Source organism: Sorex araneus, chromosome 9 (assembly GCF_027595985.1).
Source record: "Sorex araneus isolate mSorAra2 chromosome 9, mSorAra2.pri, whole genome shotgun sequence".
Classification (NCBI taxonomy): domain Eukaryota; kingdom Metazoa; phylum Chordata; class Mammalia; order Eulipotyphla; family Soricidae; genus Sorex; species Sorex araneus.
The window spans coordinates 51,479,509-51,497,543 of NC_073310.1; the positions used below are offsets into that span (position 1 = coordinate 51,479,509).

Below are 18,035 nucleotides of genomic sequence, written 5' to 3' on the forward strand. Positions count from 1 at the left end.
TTGCTGGCAGGTTAACTCGGACATCCCTTTGAGATAGTAAAGCGGGGAGGGCGTTGCCCTTGCACGTTGCTGACCTGGGTATGATCCCTGGCATCTCATATAGTCCCAAGTATCACCGGATATGGCCCCCCAAACGAAACAAATAAAAAAGAACCAGAAAAACCAAGAAAATCTCCATTGGGGCTAGAGCAATAGTACAGCGGGTTTGGAGTTTGCCTTGCACACGGCTGACCTGGGTTTGATTTCTGACATCTCACAGGGTCCCCCAGAGCACCGCCAGGAGTAATTCCTGAGTGCAGAGCCAGGAGTAATGCCTGAGCTTTGCCAAGTATGACCCAAAAAGTCAAAAGGGAAAAAACCAAAAACACCAAACCAGACCAAATTACTCCATATTATTGTAAGTTGTTTCCTTTTCGTCTGTGTCATTGGAAATGAGGCTAGGCTGGTGGTTGTGTCTCGGGAATGAGAAGCTGTGATAAACGGTGTATATGTAGATTCAAGGAGGTCTCATAAAAGACTGTTCTCCTGAGACAGGACCCCCATGGCGACATGCCAGGAGAGACGAGGCACCTTCACCGATTGAGGACTTTGAACCTGTCAGTTCATTACTGGACCCTTCCGGAGCTCCTCTGGTCAATGTCTGACAGCTGAGGATTCTGTTCGTGTCTTATACAGACTCTGAAAATCAAGCGATTTTCAGCTAACAGAAGGAAGCAACGGCAGCTTTTTTTTCTTTCTTATCTGCCCTAAAATAATGAGATTCATCTTGGACTTTCTGAAAACATGAACACCCTATGCGGAAATACACCCAAAATGTTCCAGTGGCTTTTCAGGGTTTCCTTTCCCGATCTAACTCCACGGAGACTCAGGCGGGTGAAAGCAAAAAACACAACAAGGTTCTCTGTGTGAAAATCCCCTAGGCTGACCCCATCCCTGAGGTGTGTGTGTGTGTGTATGTGTGTGTGTGTGTGTGTGTGTGTGTGTGTGTGTTGGGGCAGGGGGTGGGGGACATGCTCACCATTTCTGTGATTTCCGCGATGTCCTCTCGGTACTCCCAGCTGGGAAACATGTTGGTGAAGGTCAGGGGTTCCAGGCCAGCATGGATCAGGTAAGCCTTGGGGGGTGGCTTCTTGGTACCTTTCCCTGCCATGATACAAAAGGCAAAGGTCCGTAGATCTGTGCGCTTTCATATGTTCTTTATAAAAGCGCTTTGCAAGAAGGAAAGCAATTTGCACATACTCGGGGAGACTAATTGAACACATCCTGGATGTTCAGTGAGGAATTATTGGCAACTTCATATTATATAAAATTATTATATTATACATTTATGTACAATTATTATATTATACATTTATAATATAATACAATTATTATATTATAAATTCTAGGCAGACAAGGTAGCAGAAACTGTGACTTGGTTATTACGAATTCCAGCCCATTTTGGGAGACTTCCTGCTTTCTTGACCTTGTGACACTGTATGTGAACTCGTGTGTGTGTGTGTGTGTGTGTGTGTGTGTGTGTGTGTGTGTGTGTAGGGAGGGCTGTGGGTCTCACAATAGGACTAATTCTAATTTCAAGAAAGGATTCGAACCACCCAGCGTATTCCACAAACCGACTTGTGCCTTGTACCTTGAGGGAAAGAACTTAGTATCCTTAGTATCTTCACATGTAAGAGAATAATTAATTCTGAAAAACCCTGGTCCACTCACCTCAGGAAGGACGGACCTCCAAGAGTTGAAGGGAAAGTACAGTGGTTCCCCCAGCGGCCCGCCCCCTCCCAGGAAGCAGCAGGCGGTGGGCAGGAAGCGGCTGGCCTCACCTCGGCAGTACTGCAGCACCGTCTCCATGGCGCTCTTCCTGTCCGACGCCCAGCGGATGCGGGCAGAGCCCGTGATCTTGTTCTCGATGGGCCACCAGCCTTGCCAGAGGTACACCTCGTGGTGATTGTCCACCAGGAAGAGCGCTGTGGGGGGTAGCAGCAGTGGTTAGGAGCCTCTGTGGGTGCTGGGTGCCAGCAGCCTATCTCTGGGGGACAGGCCCTGAGAGGGTGGAGGGGGGTGTCTCTGTGTCACCTGGGCTCCTGAGAGTAGGGAGGGCTGTTTGGCAGGGGGTGGTGATGTGGTGATGTTCATGCCTGAGTATCTCTCCTCCTCCTCCTCTTCCTTTCCTCTCCTCCTCCTCCTCCTCCCCTCCTCTCCATCCTTCTCCTCCTCTTCCTCTTCCTCCTCCTCTCTTTCTCTCCTTCTCCTCTCCCTCCTCCTCCTCCTCTTCTTTCTCCTTCTCCTCCTCCTCTCTTACCTCCTCCTCTTCCTCCTCTTACACCTACCCACTCCTCCTCCTCCGCCTCCTCCCCCCTCTTCTGCTTCCCCTATCCTGGTCCTCCGAGAACTGGTAGCTGTGGGCATTGGCATGAACATATGTGGCTTCCAAGGCTGCTGAAGCCTGTGGCTTGCCCATCATGGGCTCTCACGCCCCACCCATGACATTTCTGCCAGTCTAGGAGCCCACGGTTCCTTTCCAGAGCAAGTCCCTCTGAAAACCAACAGTGGAGCCTCTTCTCCTCACTTGTCTTGGCCACTAGCTGCCAGCCTGCCTCAGTCCACATGCTGCTGGCATTCACCACCGACTCAGCATACTTCTCTCTGTCCCTGCACCTGCCCGGGTCTGAGTGTGGAAGGCCAGAGGACAGAGTGCTCCATCCCGAGCTGTGGGGGGATGGCCGTGGAGGAGAGGGCTGCACTCAGCAGTGCTCAGGACTTCCTCCTGCGCTGACTCAGGGATCACTCCTGGCTCGGGGTGCCCGGGTTCAGACCTGCTTGGCTGCATGCAAGGCGACAGTCCCTCTGCTTAGTAGCTCCCACAGACTGATACCACAGTTGCTCCAGCTAAGCTTTCTGGGTGGTACCTTGGGGCAGGGCCCCCACTAGCAGCTCCAGGCCCTTGCACCCTGACTTGGGGGACCCCTGAATAAAGGGGAAATTCCTCCAACTACAGAAGGCAGGGAGTTGTCCACACAGCCCCATCTTGCAGTGACTCTTCCAACCAAAACAAGGCCCAGGTGTTCTGTCTTGAGGTGGTCCTGGACAGAAGCAGCCTTGATCTAGTTCTATAGCCTATCAACAGAGACCTCCTGCTCCCTGACCTTGTTCTATGGCCAATCATTAGAGACCCCCCAGCCCCCTGAACTTATTCTGTGGCCAATCAGCAGAGGCCCCCAGCATCTGCTTGGACACTTGCTTTCCCAAGTGGGTCTAGGACAGAACTCTGACCAAGGGCAGGTAAAGCAGATGTCCTCTGGGGCCTTGGGAAAGCTTTTACATTATATGATAAGAGAAGAGCCATGGCCATCTCGGTTCTTTGTCCCAGTCCCTCCTTTTTTCTGTCCTGAACAAAAGTGTGATGGCTGGAGCAGAGGCGGCCAGCCAGGGCCAGCAGGGAGGAAGAGCTGGGAAAACAAGGGAGAGCAAGTTGAACACTGTTGTTTTGCTCAGCCTATGCCTAAGTGACATTTGGGCTAATAAAGTAACCAAGTGGCATTTTCTTATACTACTAGATGTGGTAGCACCTTTCTTTGGGTGCAGGTGGAAGAGGAGGTGTGACAACGTAAGCAAGTGTTCATGTAATGTCCTTGGCTGAATGAAAGCTGCCTGTCAAAGGTGACAGTGACCTGAGAAGGCTTTTGGGGAAGTGTCTGCATCTTCTGCTGCTGCCGGCAGGATCACCCCCCTCCGCCCCACCCCCTCGGCCTGTACCTGGCTGTGGGGCGCTATATAGATCTTCCTGCAGGAAAGGCATAGAATTGACCACAGTGGGCTCTCGGGCCGGGTACATGAACTCTGTGGCTGAGAAATCTCCAGAGGAACTGCTGAGGATGAACAGGCGGGGCGTGAAGTTGAAATTTCCAGGATCTTTGAAAAGAAAGAGAGAAAAACAAGAGATAAAATACACGGCCATAAATTCCAGACAGACTGGAGAATTCATCTAAAATATACAATAATCAGCGAATCAGTACAAAGGTGGGGAGAGCTTCAGTGAGCTTGGAGATGGGGAAAATCTTTAAAATTGCAACAGTAGCAGTAAGGAGACTTATGTGATGGCAACATCCAAGGGGAAAGCTACATTATAAACAAAACCCTGATAAAACAGACAAGATGAAAATGCAAATGATGGGGTCAGAGGGATAGTACAGTGGGTAGGGCAGTTGCATGCCTCGCATGTGGCCGACCGGGTTCGATCCCCGGCATTCCATATGGTCTCCCAAGCACCTCCAGGAGTGTTTCCTAAGTGCAGAGTCAGGAGTAATCACTGAGCATTGCCAGGTGTGGCCCCCAAACAAAAACCAAACAAACAATACAAACCAAAAACTGCAAGTGTCACGGGAAATATGGAAACTTGTGAAAATCCTTGTTCTATAAGGGGATATAAAAGAAGATAAATGTCAATAAAAATGGGCAGAAGGCAAATAAACCATTCGCCAAAGTAGAAATATACCAGTAGAATACATATGGAAAGCATTTAACCAGACATTGGTTTTATTTTGGAGCCATACACAGTAGTTTTGGGGGCTTATTCCTGGCTTATTCCTGGCTCTGAGCTCAGGGACCACTCCTGGCATGCTCTGGGGACCACATGGGGTGCCAGGGGACCAAACTGGAGTTAGCAGCAGAAAAGGCAAGTTTGCCTTATCCTTGTGTTATCTCTCTGGCTCCCATATCTTTATTTTAAATGACATTAAAACTACTTAGAGAGTAGTTTTCCCTCTGTCAGCTTTGAGAAAAGACTGAGTTTATGACTGTGCTGGGGAATGGCACTTTTGTACATTGCTGGTAAAATGTGGCACAAAACTGCTGATACACACACACTCACTCACACACACACTCACTCACACACACACACACACACACACACTTTATCTTATTTTTGTGTGTGTGTGGTACCAGGGATTACATTTAGGACTTCCTACATGCAAGGCAAGTGCTCTACCACTGAGCCACCCAGCCCCAGCACCCGTCCTGCACTTGTATAGCTTCTGTAAGACTTGGGCCCAAACTAATGCAGCATCATTTCTTTATGTAGGAAGTAACTAGTAATGCAGGCAGAATTTTCTAAAAGAATTACTTAGGGGCTGCAGAGATAGCACAGGGCTTAAATAGGTGCTTATGACCAACACAGGTGTGATCCCCAGCACCGCATGATCTCCTGAGCATTGCCAGGGTTCTCTGGAGGACCAGCAGGGGCTGGTCCAGCTGATCCCAGCACCAAAGGGCCTGAGCAGCACCATGACCTCAGGCCCTTGTGTCCAACTGGCAGTCAGTTTGAAAGCCCCCGCCTCCCCAGTGACTACAACTCTGTTATGTTATAGCAACAAACCAGAAACAACTCAAATGCTCTCACTAGGTTGAAGCAGAGAACTGTCTACAATAAAGAACCCTCAGGAAACACCCCATCATCATTAAAAGCCTAAACATGAACTCCTTGGGAAATTATTCCTAATAAAGGGAAGGAAGAGGTTAGAAAACAGGATGCATCATGCTCTCCAGATCTTAGTTTTCAAAAGGAAGTTTCTAGGGTCTGGAGTGATAGCACAGCGGGTAGGGCATTTGCCTTGCATGTGGCTGACCTGGGTTCAATTCCCAGCATCCCATATGGTCCCCTGAGCACTGCCAGGGGTAATTCCTGAGTGCAGAGCCAGGAGTGACCCCTGTGCATCACTGGGTGTGACCCAAAAAGAAAAAAAAAAGGAAGTTTCTCTAAGTGTATAAGTGAAAGAGCTGTTCATGTGGTTATCTTGGATAGACATGGTCAGTAGTGACTTAGTTTCTCCACACCATCTGGTCCGTTCCTGGAAGTGCCCCTCTGGTACTCCGACTGTGTGGGGGTGTGAGAGTGAGAAGCGTTCAGTGGGAAGGGTCCTTGGGTTGGGGCGCTGATCAGAGCAGCCCACAGGTGGCCCAGGACTCTCAATCAAGACCCCCAGCCACCCCCTGATCAAAGTGTGCCACAGGACCAGAGGTTCTGGCCACTGCCATACTGTTCTGTGCTTTTGAATATATCCCACAAAGCAGCATCTCTGTCCGAGTAAGTCAGCACCTTATCATCAACTAGGTTTTCGACTAGATGGTGTTGCTCCCTTACAGGCTAACGGGAGCACCCTGAGCTGAGCAGTGCAGTGTGGCTCATGCATGTCCAGGGATGATAACCTTTGAGAGACCTTGGGGAACCATACCCCTCGCCTATGTGGGAAGATGATCTGAACTGCCCAACATAATTCCAGCACTGAGAGGCATCATTATTTTTGGATTAGGCTTTGGGCGAAACCCAGCTGTGCTCAGGGCAATAGGCCTTATTTTTAAAAAGCTGCACCAACATTTTGAAAAGTGGAGAGAGCATGCAATGGAGTGGCACAGTGCAGGGCCGTCTGCCCAGCTGCGGGCCTCTGCTTCTCTGTGCCTCGGTTTCCTCACAAGAAGTCACATGTCAAGTTGTGAGCATGAAATGAACGTGGGTGCTTGGATGGTGCCGGAATCATCCTGGAAGCTTCAAAAGGGTGAGTTTCTTCTACTAATCTGTATTTAAGTGACTATGTATCACTATCCTCTTGGTGCCCCGAAGGGGGGCTGAGCTATAAAAGCCCAGCTCCTGTGGTCTACATTGTCACCGTGGTCCACACTGTCACCACACATCGGGTAGTCTGTGCCTCCCCTCTCCTTCTGCTCCCCATAAGCATACCCCCACCCACAGCCCTGCATTCCCAGGGGCCCTGTGTGACTTTTCCTGCTGGCAGCAAATCTTTCTCCTTTTTACATAACCAACCCCTTCCCCTGGTGACTCTGTGAGGAAACATCCGCTTTTTTCTTTAGCACTGCAGGCACCTCCTGACCAGCTGGGAGGTGTGTGGAGACCCCGCTGAGGTTGAGGTCACTGTGCAGTGCTCCCTGTCAGTGCTCTGAGGACATCCAAAGGCTGGGGGTGGGGGGATTACCTTGAAGCATGCAGTCGTAGGCTTTCCTGTCTCTCCTTCCCAAGGCGTCCCAGAATCCCAGGGGCTCGGCTCCTTCGTCGCACTCGTGAATGGTCACTTTGCTGCTGCTGTGCAGGCCAGCCTCCAGAGGACACCTGTGCGGGAGAAGCCCGGCTGTCTCATGAGCCCGGGGAGCCCGGGCAGCAGCAGACCCGCTCCAGGCCGCACGGCCGGTCAGCTCCCTGTCTCTCTTCTCCTCTTCTGGCCGAACCCACACGGTCACAGAAACACGCGGGAGCTCGGAGAGGGCTGGTGTGGCCCTGAAGGGCAGGGCGGACAGTCACCTGGCAGTCACCGGGCCTTCCCCGGGTGGGGGTGCATGCCTGCCATGCCGCGTCCTTCTCTCCTGGGCACAGAGACTGACGCTGGTCACTCCAACGGTCAGGTCTGGTCTGTGCACCCACCTAGGTGACTGTGACTGATGGGGGTGGGGGGTCGTGAGGTCCTCACGGCTCAGTGGGGCAAGAGAAAAATCACTCTGGGCCGCGAATGCCTTTGGCACCTCCCGGACACACTCTTGGCTGCTCTGCTCTCCTCCTCTCCCAGCTGCTGGGTCGGGGTGCTGGGTCCGGGTGCTGGGTCAGGGTGCTGAGTCAGGATTCTACGTCTGGGTGCTGAGTCGGGATGCTGAGTTGGGGTGCTGGGTCTGGGTGCTGAGTCAGGGTGCTAAGTCGGGATGCTGGGTCAGGGTGCTGAGTTGGGGTGCTGGGTCTGGGTGCTGGATCTGGGTGCTGAGTCAGGGTGCTAAGTCGTGATGCTGGGTCAGGGTGCTGGATACTGGGTCTGGGTGCTGAGTCAGGGTGCTAGGGTGGGGTATGGGTCTGGGTGCTGAGCCTGGGTGCTGGGCCTGGGTGCTGGGTCAGGGTGCTGGGTTGGGGTGCTGGGTATGGGTGCTGGGTGCGGGTCTGGGTGCTGAGTCTGAGTGCTGGGTCCAGGACCTGGGTCTCAGAGTGGTGCAAGGGCTGCATGGACACAATGCACCATCCAGGCACCCCAAGAATGGGTGTCACCCCACTCGACTTTGGTGGCTCCTGGCGACAACTGCTCTCTGCTTGGATGTCAGCAGGATGCTCCAGGCCCCCCACCCCCAAGGAATGAAAGGGGCTCCTGGGGGCCATGTCCATTCCGCATGCGCTGCTGGGCAGCGTGCCACCACTGCCACTGCGTGGGTCAGGAGACCCAGCTGCCCCAGCGCACCCCCACCTGCTCTCGGTGTCTCCTCTCTCCACCGTGTTTCTCTGGCTCCCCCGGCTCCTTCCTGAGTGCCCCTCTCTGGTCACTTTCCCTTTGTCAGTGGCCAGCGTGGCTGCAGCCTGGGGACTCCCAACCACTCATGCAGGGGCGGTGGAAACGCCTGAGTGCTGAGGGTACCACGGGCGCTCATGCAGTTCAGGGGCGCCCAACTCTCCTTCAGCTCCAGGCCTTTGGACACCATGCCCCACGCTCACAAACTGAAACTGTTGCGGCACAAGCTGGGCCTTGGACCCAGGGCCTCACGCAGGCCGGCCAGGCAGGTCCCCCAAGGCACTGGATATACACCCGCTTTGAATACAAAGGGCTCCAGACTTGCTACTTGGCTGCTGGGTTGCACCTAGGGAAGAAGCTACGATGGATTTGGGGTGCTTCCCCCGCTTCCGTGCTTCAGACGGGCCCCTCAGAACCCTGAGCAACTCGGGGTATGAGATGGGATGGGGTTGGGGAGGGTTGGAGGGTGGAGTCCTCAGAGCGAACTGTCCCGGACTGTCCCTGTGGCTTAAGAGCTCTGGGACGTCCGCTGGGGCTCTTGGGGGCCCCTTCCCACCTGCCTGGGAGGACGCCCCTTCTTGTACACGCTGACCCCCCCAACACTCACTGTTCTTTGATTCTATTAGCCGCGGTCCTTCCAACCTCCTTCGTGTGGGCCTGGGCTTTGCATCCGTGCCACAGGTAAATGAGCGCCTTGTTAATGTTGAGGACCACCATGGACGTCCTGGACCTCAGGCTGCTGCAGTGACAGGCCACTTCCAGCAAGTTTCCTTCCATGGGCACTTCTCCCCGCACGCAGTACAGCCTCCACTCGCCTGCAGGGGGCGCCAGCGGCACGGAGTTAGGAGGGGTGCCCGGCGGGACTATGGAGCTGGCTACTACCCCACCGCCAGCACCATCTTCTGAGTTAGGGGGCGTCAGTGGCTCTCTTACGGGCAGGCAGTGGGCAGACTGGCAGTGGTGGTCTGCCCAGAAAGCAGCTCCTTCTGGGGGCAGAAGCAGATTGCCCACAGTCCACTGCTCTGAATAAACTTGCTCACAACATCCACATTTGGGACAGTCCTCCTGCAGGTATGGTTCAAATAGATTTTTTATTTTGCTTTTGCTTTTTGGGTCATACCCAACGATGCACACCAGTTACTCCTGTCTCCGCACTCAGGAATTACCCCTGGCGGTGCTCAGGGGACCATATGGGATGCTGGGAATCGAACCTGGGTCAGCCTGGGTCGGCCGCGTGCAAGGCAAGCACCCCACCTGCTGTGCAATTGCCAGCCCCATAGATTTTTTTAAAAGGATGGCCAACAAAAATCTTATAATTCTTATGATGATTTTGTGGTTACATGATTTTATCTATTTTTTTAAAATCATAAAATGCTATCAATTATAATGCTATCTCTTAAAAATGAGCCACCAATTGTCTTCTCTCCCTCTCCTTCCCGCTTCTGAGAAAGATTCACAAGAGCAGGCCTTGGAGGAACAGTGGCTCTCAGCACCCCGCAGGCAGAGCTGGGTTCCCAAGGCGAGTCCAGAGGAGGTGGGGCTTCTGAGCGCCCCATAAAGCTGATTTATGAGGCCCAGCATTTTAGGAGGCTTTCAGGGGTGAAGCCACAGCTCTGAGAACAGAGACAGCCTGAGAGCCCCGGGCTATAAAAATTCCTTCCTGGAGAAGAGAAACAGCTCATTCCTGCAGGAGAAGGACTTACTCTGTGCATTTTCTTCCTCTTCTTCCCGTCTCCCGGAGTGCACCACCATGCCCCCCTGGAAACACTGCAGGAAACAGGGGGGCTCCTTGCCCTGGAGAACCTGGACCTGCCCACAGAAATAGGGACGAGTGAGAGGCACATCTGTGAACGTTAGGCGTGCTTCAGGCAGAGACCCGGCCCCACCAACAGAGGCCCCAGGCCCCTAGAGGGGATAAAAGGAGAACTCCAGCCCTCAGCTCCCTCTCACAGTTAGCTGGGCATCAATTTTCCCAAATAAAACTCAGATTAAAAATAATTCTCTATCAATGTTTGGGCCACAGCCAGCAGTGCTCAGGAGCCACATGTGGCTCTGCTGGGGGACCATACACACACACAGTGCTGGGATTTAAGTCAGGGTCAGGACTAGCCTCAAGTTCGGCAAGTTCCTGCCCTCGCCTGTATCCTTCAGGCCTCAGGGTTGTTAGCTGATGCACTTTATTACTGTCATTTTTTTTTTTTTTGATTTACAAAATTGTTCATAATTGAATTGTTTCAGACACGCAACATTCCAACAAGGGCCGGCAGAAAACTGGGACTGCAGTCCAGCATTCTGAACAAAGGCTGACCATGATGTGATAGATTTGAAAACCGTTGTGTGGGTTGCTGTGAGGAACGCGGATGAGAGAAAGATGGGTTTTTACATGTGTCTGTGACATTTCCTGAGGTCATGTGAGAGTAAGAGGGATCAATGATTCCAATTTATGAGCATTTTACAGTTCTGGAGCCTCAAATTCTTTTCAGGCTGGTTGTTCCCACCATACTTCTAAGCAGACATGTACTAGTGGTCGCGTCTTACCGAGGCAGGTCCCTACAACTCCTTATGAACTGTAGCTGAAACAAAAAGAGCAATTTTTCTTTTTCACCTTTCAATTCTTTGATTATTAGCAAATGCAAATTTAAAAGAACCCCCCTTCATTGTACTGGTTTTGCTTTACTATTTGTAGATATAACATTCTGCTTAAGATCCTACTGTGTGTGTGTGTGTGTGTGTGTGTGTGTGTGTGTGTGTGTGTGCATAAAAGGTGTATCCTGCCCAAGGGAAACAATATTTGAGGCAGAGCCTGAATGTAGAGATGCCGAATCAGAAAACTAAGCTGCTTCTGTTTTTGGTTCTTGTTCCAGTGGTTCACAAAACACATGTATGTTGGGGGAAGAGTTTTTCTTGTTGATAAATAGATGGACCACATTGCATCCCGCAACTAAATTCTGGGATCATTCACCCATGGGGCTCCTCTCGCCCCAAAGGCTCTGGAGGAAGCTCTTTGCTGCCCACTTCCTCCTTAGGGGACCAAGCTGCCGCTCTCGATGCGCTGAGGACCTACCTGGGCGCCCCTTTCTTCATCCAGCTCCACCGTCATCAGGGCCGAGGTGCCCTTCTCACTCACAGTCGAGTGCCGGCCTTGCCAGAAGAAGTAGACGCACTTCTCTTTGCCGGCTACCCTGATGGCGTGCTCCCCCTTTTGCCGACTTCCCACTGTGAACACAGAATGGCGGAGGGCCCGTAAGCAACTGACAAGTCCAGGGAAGAGCAAATGCCCGCCCTCATTTCTCATGTCTCTGAGGACAAGCAGCCTAGAAATGGCTTTGGGGCCCAGGGTTATATGGCATCCATATAACCCAAGGGGGTGTAAGTGCTCCCCACCGCCCCCCCATCGGTGGGATAGAATAAAACCTCCTTTTTGGTGGGATTGGTGTTTGAATATTACCTGTAATGAACTACTGTGAACTACTTTTATGAAAATAAAATAGATGTAAAACTTAAAAAAAATTGGTGGAAGGTGTAAGCCCTTTGGTGGTGGTGGAGTTTATTAATCATAAACATTAATACTATTGAAACTGTTACCTAAATTATATTAAAATGAATTCTTTCAAAACTAAACAAAAACACCCTCCTTTTCTTCCTGCGAACTCATCCTGTGCCTCCAAACTGGAGGAAGAGGATTCAAATTCCCTTCCTATGCTCTAAGAAAAGATGTGTGTGCGCACGCGTGCGTGCGTGTGTGTGGTGGGGGGTGAGGGTGGGCTGTTCGAGGGGTGGAGCTGATCACCCCATGTGACGGGAAACCAGGACACAGCCAAGGCAGAAACAGCGGCTCCCATCGACACAAATGCACTTTCCAGATTGCACCATTCTCTGGCAAGAGATTAGCTGGTGGAGAAAAGATATGGAAAACAACAGCTGGGCCGGCTGTAAGCACAAAGGAAAAAATGATTGGTCTGTGAAAACTGTTCTAGTAAAAAGAAAACTACTTTGAAATTTCCAAGTTTTGGCAGGCCGAAAGGGATGGACTGCTGACATATCACTTTCACTCAATAATCTGGGATTTAAATAATCTGTTGCCAGGGTAGCAGCCAGGAGGAAGGACTGGTCATTTAAACTGTCTGGATAAATAGAAAGTGGACAAGTATTAGCAACACCCCCAAATGCGATCTTCCCAAAGATCAATCTGCAAAACTAGTTGGTCAAGTGGTCAATTCAGAGAGGATTTCAAAATTGTTTCTTTTCAGGCTGTTTCTCATTGCAGATAGCCCTTGTTTAGCCATACAACAAATATTTCTTGAGCATCTATTGTGTGCCAGGGACTCCAGGATTCTGGGGCTATAGAAAACACCACCTCCATTCCTTGTATGATCATTTCAGAGCAAAAAGTCCTATGAGGAAAACCAGCAAGATGCGCGACATGTGGTACATGGGGTGTATGATTGGGCAGGATGGATGTGGCATGGGATATGAGGTGGATAGAGTGGTAGTCCACACAGGGATGGTGGGAGGACCCCGTAATGAAGGAAGGCCTTTTGTCAAGAGGGGTGAATGGGCCCCAGGGCAATGACAAGGTAGGAATGAGATCAGGAAATGCTCAGATGCTTAGGGCTGGTGGCATTTCGTGGGGGCCAACCCAGAGAGGTTTTTGATGCTCTGATATCTCCACACCACACAATTAATGACTGCAGCAAATTCTCTTATCCTCCTTTCCTTTGAACTCCATTCCCATTCACCAAATCATTCTTGTTTGAGGTTTAAGGTAAGAGGAAAGCACACATATTTTAAGAACTGCAAAGGTCAAAGGCCATAATGGTTCATTTTGCACTCTATAGCAAAGGACTCTACTGTAAGAGTTTTCATAAACGATTTTCATAGTTTAAAAAGTATTTGGAGGAGAGGCCAGAGAGATAGCACAGAGGGTAGGGAGTTTGCCTTGCACATAGTTGACCCAGGTTTGATTTCTATCACCCCATTCCTGAGCACTGCCAGGAGAGACCCCTGAGCAGAGGAGCCAGGAGAAGGTCCTGATGAGCACTGCTGGGTATGGCCCCCAAACAAAGACAAAGAAACAAAATATTTGAACTAAATGAACTTCTGTAACAATACTGTTAGTCAAGTTGTGTACTTTTCTGTTTCTGTTTTTGGATACCTGCAGTGATCGAAGGATACCTTTGGTGGTGTTTGGGGTCCATGGGTAAAGGGGGTATGACTCTGGCCTGTTGAGCTACTCTTCCACCACCCCACCTCAATTCTGTGAAGCAGGCAAGTGAAGTGAACCATTAATAAACATATTGCAAACACCATCAATTATTTAGAAGCCACTCAACTGAAATTCCTGCTAATTTAGAGAAGCCAAAGCCTGTCTTTCATTAGCTATCCCATTCTCCACAGTAGTGAAAATGAGTGTTGAGTAGGTTATGGGGAACGGAGATACTCAAAATAGGCCACAGCAGTTGATATACACCTTGAAATTTGCTAGCATTTAATTATACTGTGTAACATCACAGAAACTGGCACACATTCAAAAGAACAAAAGCAACCAGTGCTGGCGTGGATGTGTGGAAAAAAGGATGCTCTTTCACTGTTGGTGGGAATGCTGACTGGTTCAGCCTTTCTGGAAAACAATTTGGACAGTCCTTCAAAAACTAGAAATTGAGCTTCCATATGACCTCATAATACCACTTCTGGGAATATATCCCGAGGATGTAAAAAAGCACAGTAGGAATGACATCTGCACCTATATGTTCATTGCAGCACTGTTCACAATAGCCAAAATCTAGAAACAACCCAAGTGCCCTAAAACAGATGACTGGTTAAAGAAACTTTGGTACATCTACACAATAGAATACTACGTAGCTGTTAGGAGAGATGAAGTCATGAAATTTGCTTATAAGTGGATAGACATGGAGAGTATCATGCTAAGTGAAATGAGTCAGAAAGAGAGGGACAGACATAGGACTGCACTCATTTGTGGAGTATACAATGACATCACATGAGGCTGACACCCAAGGACAATAGATATAAGGGTCAGGCAGATTGCCCCATAGCTGGAAGCCTGCTTCATGAACTGAGGGGAGAAGGCAGATGGAATAGAGAATGGATCATAAGAAAATGATGGGTGGAGGAATCAGTCAGGATGGGAGATGTATGCCGAAAGTAGATAATGGACCAAACATGATGACCTCTCAGTGTCTGTGTTGCAATCCATAATGCCCAAAAGTAGAGAGAGAGTATGGGGAATATTGTCTGTCATGGAGGCAGGAGAAGGGTGCGAAAGGGGGTATACCAGGGATATTGGTGGTGGGGAATGTGCACTGGTGGAGGGATGGGTGTTTGATTACTGTGTGATTGTAACCCAAACATGAAAGCCTGTAACCATTTTATGGTGATCCAATAAAATTTTTAAAAATACCGTGTAAGTGTATTGAATCACCTTGTTTATATTTTATCATCCTAAAATGGACTTGAGCCTTTCCCCCTAAACAGAACTGTATTTCTTTGAAAAGATGCCATGAAACCAACTTTTCTGTCATTTTCCTTACACTTTTTGTCAACATACCCATGTTTAATGCTCTACACAACTAAGTCTTTCATCTATTTACTTATTTTTGACTTTAGTGAACAATAAGGTTTTGAGGACCAGAGTAGCAGCTCCATGGTAGAGCATTCTCCTTACATGTGTGTGGCCCTAGGATTGATCCCTGGAAACACGCGCGCGCGCGCGCGCGCGCACGCACACACACACACACACACACACACACACACACACAGAGTAGCAGCAGGACTTCCGAGTAAGATCTTCTGGGTTTTTTGTTTTTTTTTTGTCACACCCGGCGATGCACAGGGGTCACTCCTGGCTCATGCACTGAGGAATTACCCCTGGTAGTGCTCAGGGGACCATATGGGATGCTGGGATTCGAACCCGGTCAGCTGCGTGCAAGGCAAACGCTCTACCTGTGTGGTGACAATTCAGGGGCGAAAGCCAGCAGATGGCTCACTGCACCCTGTCGCTAGCACACCGCAGCATGAATAATCCTCTCCTGTGTTTCCCTCACCTGCCCCGTCCGAGGGGCAAAGGGGGAGCAGGACTCGGGAGCGGCTTTTACTGGGGGTCGAGGCCTGTCATCTCTCCAGCCGGCGCAACATGGTCTCTAAGCTACTACAGCTGCAGAGAGTTGTTGCAGGCCCAGAGAGCATCAGCGAGCCAGACACCAGGAGAACCACACATATGCCCAGTGAGGCTGAACTGTGAGCTGAGCGTGACAAGTTCTCTCTTCCAGGTGACACAGTCCAGCCTCAGACAGGCAAGGAAGCCGGGCTCCGGGTGCAGAGCTGAAGGTCTCAGGTGCTGGCCCCTCACTGCTCCCTGGGACCTACGGATTTTTCTTCATGAGATTTGGTTTCTTCCAACAAGGGGGAGGGTCTGCCCCACGGCCCAGAAAGAACAGATAAAGGGCCACATGGAGAAAGAATGGAGAATGGAGCACAGAACACAGACTGGAGCCCTGCTGGGCATCCCACCCACCCCAGGGCTGGGGTGGACCCCCAGGTTGGAGCCCAGCAGGGCAGCTCTGGACACCAAAGTCTGTGCAGTCCCTTGGTGTTTGGCTTCCCCTCTGCAGGCAGGTCAACTGTCTGTGGAGGCAGCACTGCCTCGTGTCAGCTCTCCTGGCTCGACCTGCCCATTCTGTGAGAACCTCTGCTTCTTTGAGGCCAAACGGTCTCCACAAAGACTAGGTCCCCAGAAAGTGCTGTTCATTGATTAAGACACTTATTATTAGTTTGAGTTTTGAGGATACACCTAGTGGTGCTCAGGGCTTCCTTCTGATTCTATGCTCAGGGGTCACTTCTGGCCTTGCTTGGGGGACCACATGGGGTGCATATGGGGCACTGAATCAGGGTCAGCAAGGCAAGCTCACTACCTGCTCTACTATGTCTTTGGCCACAATAGACTTATTTTTTTTGTTTCTTAACTTGTTAATCATCGGGGCACCCCAGAGGGGGGCAGGCGAGAACCCTCCCCACCCTAAGGGACCCAGCTCCAGCAGCCGACCTTTATTACCCAACTGCTGCCATGCTCCATTATAAGACACTTCCTACCCATTTTCCATAATTACCAGACTATATTTGATGGAGTTCAGACAGTGGGCAACAAATCATAGAGAGTAATATATATATGTACATATATGCATACACACATATATATATTATATACATATAATATATATACCTATATACCTCTCAGAGAGCCTGGCAAGCTACAGAGACTATCCTGCCTGCACGGGCAGAGCCTGGCAAGCTACCCGTGGCATATTCGATATGCCAAAAACAGTAACAATAGATCTCATTACCCTGACCCTGAAAGAGCCTCCAATCATTGGGAAAGATGAGTAAGGAGAGGCTGCTAAAATCTCAGGGCTGGGAGGAATGGAGACGTTACTGGTGCCCACTTGAGTAAATCATCGAACAATGGGATGACAGTGATACAGTGAAATGAGGAAAGAGATCAAATGACTGTAAGTCTGTAGGAATTTGATCAGTCTCTGTTCCCTGTCAGCCTGAAGGAATCTCATCTGGATCCCAAAGGGGTTACACAGAGGTAAGGGAACAATCTTGGGAGCTAAATCTTAAAATCAGACTGACACATAAACTCTTCCTAAATGCTGTGGGATGAAGGACACCATGGGAAACCTGGACAATAGTTCCCTCTTGGCAAGGAAAAGGGATTCCCGTCTTTAATTCACTCACTCTTCTTCCTCAGCACCTCTAGCACAAAGAATATAATTAAGTGTTTTGCTATAAAGAGTATTTCATGGGCAGAAACCATCAAGAGCCTGACTATATATTTATTCTACCACATCCACAAGCCCAGCTGGTGCGGCTGCAGAGGAAACAGTCTCCTTTATTTAGAATAAATCCTTGTGTGTGCATTGCTTGAGACTTTACAGCACCGTTTGGTTTCAGTATAGGCTTCGCTTCACTTTCAAGCAGCATCTAGCCACAGACTAAGTATCACTTGGAGAGAACTCGTCAAGCTTTCCAGAAAACATCAGTGGACAGGGAACTGGAGGGAGGGGGTTGGGGTGGGAACTTCCTGTGTAAGTTTCAGGCCAAACTGGACACATCCTGGGGCTTGGTGATGTCCAGGGTGAGGAGTGGCTAGACTGACGACGGGGTAGCCAGCACGCAGGGCGGTGTCTGCGGGGCTGAAGAAACGTAATGCTCACTAACCTGCGGTGCTCACCGTGAACTTCCACTTGACCACATACGCGTCGCCCTCATGGAACTGCCCGATGCTCTGTTTGGGGAGTCTGCTGTAGTCAAACTCCAGGATGTGCCAGACGTCCACAGAGGCGATGGCAATCTCAAACTGCCTGCGGTCCTCCCCCTCCACCAGGCCGTAGCCCCGGCCCACGTTCACCCCGTCCAGCACGGTGCTGGCCATGGTCTGGGACACGGGGACCATCTGCATCACATCGTATGGCTTCACATCGGCCCTGGACTCCTCCTAGGGGCAATGCAACACATGCTCAGGGGCTTGTGCTCTGGAAACTGGTTTTCACATTTATTTTTAAATTCCATTTTAAAACGTTGGGGGTGGGTTTTTTTTTTTTTTTTTTTTTTTTTTTTGAGGCAGCCACACATAGAAGCACTAAAAAACTAATCCTGGCTCTGTTCTGGGTGGATCATATGAGGTGTCTTGGATTGAACCAGGATCAGTCCAATGCAAGGCAAGTGCCCTATCCCTGTATCTCTTTCTCT

General features: G+C 50.3%; 1 protein-coding gene across 5 annotated transcripts in view; it reads right to left on the bottom strand.

Moving 5' to 3' along the window:
* Positions 1–18,035, bottom strand: part of SVIL (supervillin) — a 233,216-nt gene that overhangs the window by 3,099 nt on the left and 212,082 nt on the right. For all 5 annotated transcript variants that reach the window (XM_055147550.1, XM_055147547.1, XM_055147549.1 and 2 more), the window contains 8 exons: positions 17,505–17,781; positions 11,332–11,483; positions 9,971–10,076; positions 8,875–9,082; positions 6,984–7,117; positions 3,754–3,909; positions 1,821–1,964; positions 1,019–1,143 (listed from right to left, as the gene is read on the bottom strand). In XM_055147550.1, the coding sequence (XP_055003525.1) occupies positions 1,019–1,143; positions 1,821–1,964; positions 3,754–3,909; positions 6,984–7,117; positions 8,875–9,082; positions 9,971–10,076; positions 11,332–11,483; positions 17,505–17,781 (1,302 nt within the window). The remainder of the gene's footprint in view (positions 1–1,018; positions 1,144–1,820; positions 1,965–3,753; positions 3,910–6,983; positions 7,118–8,874; positions 9,083–9,970; positions 10,077–11,331; positions 11,484–17,504; positions 17,782–18,035) is intronic.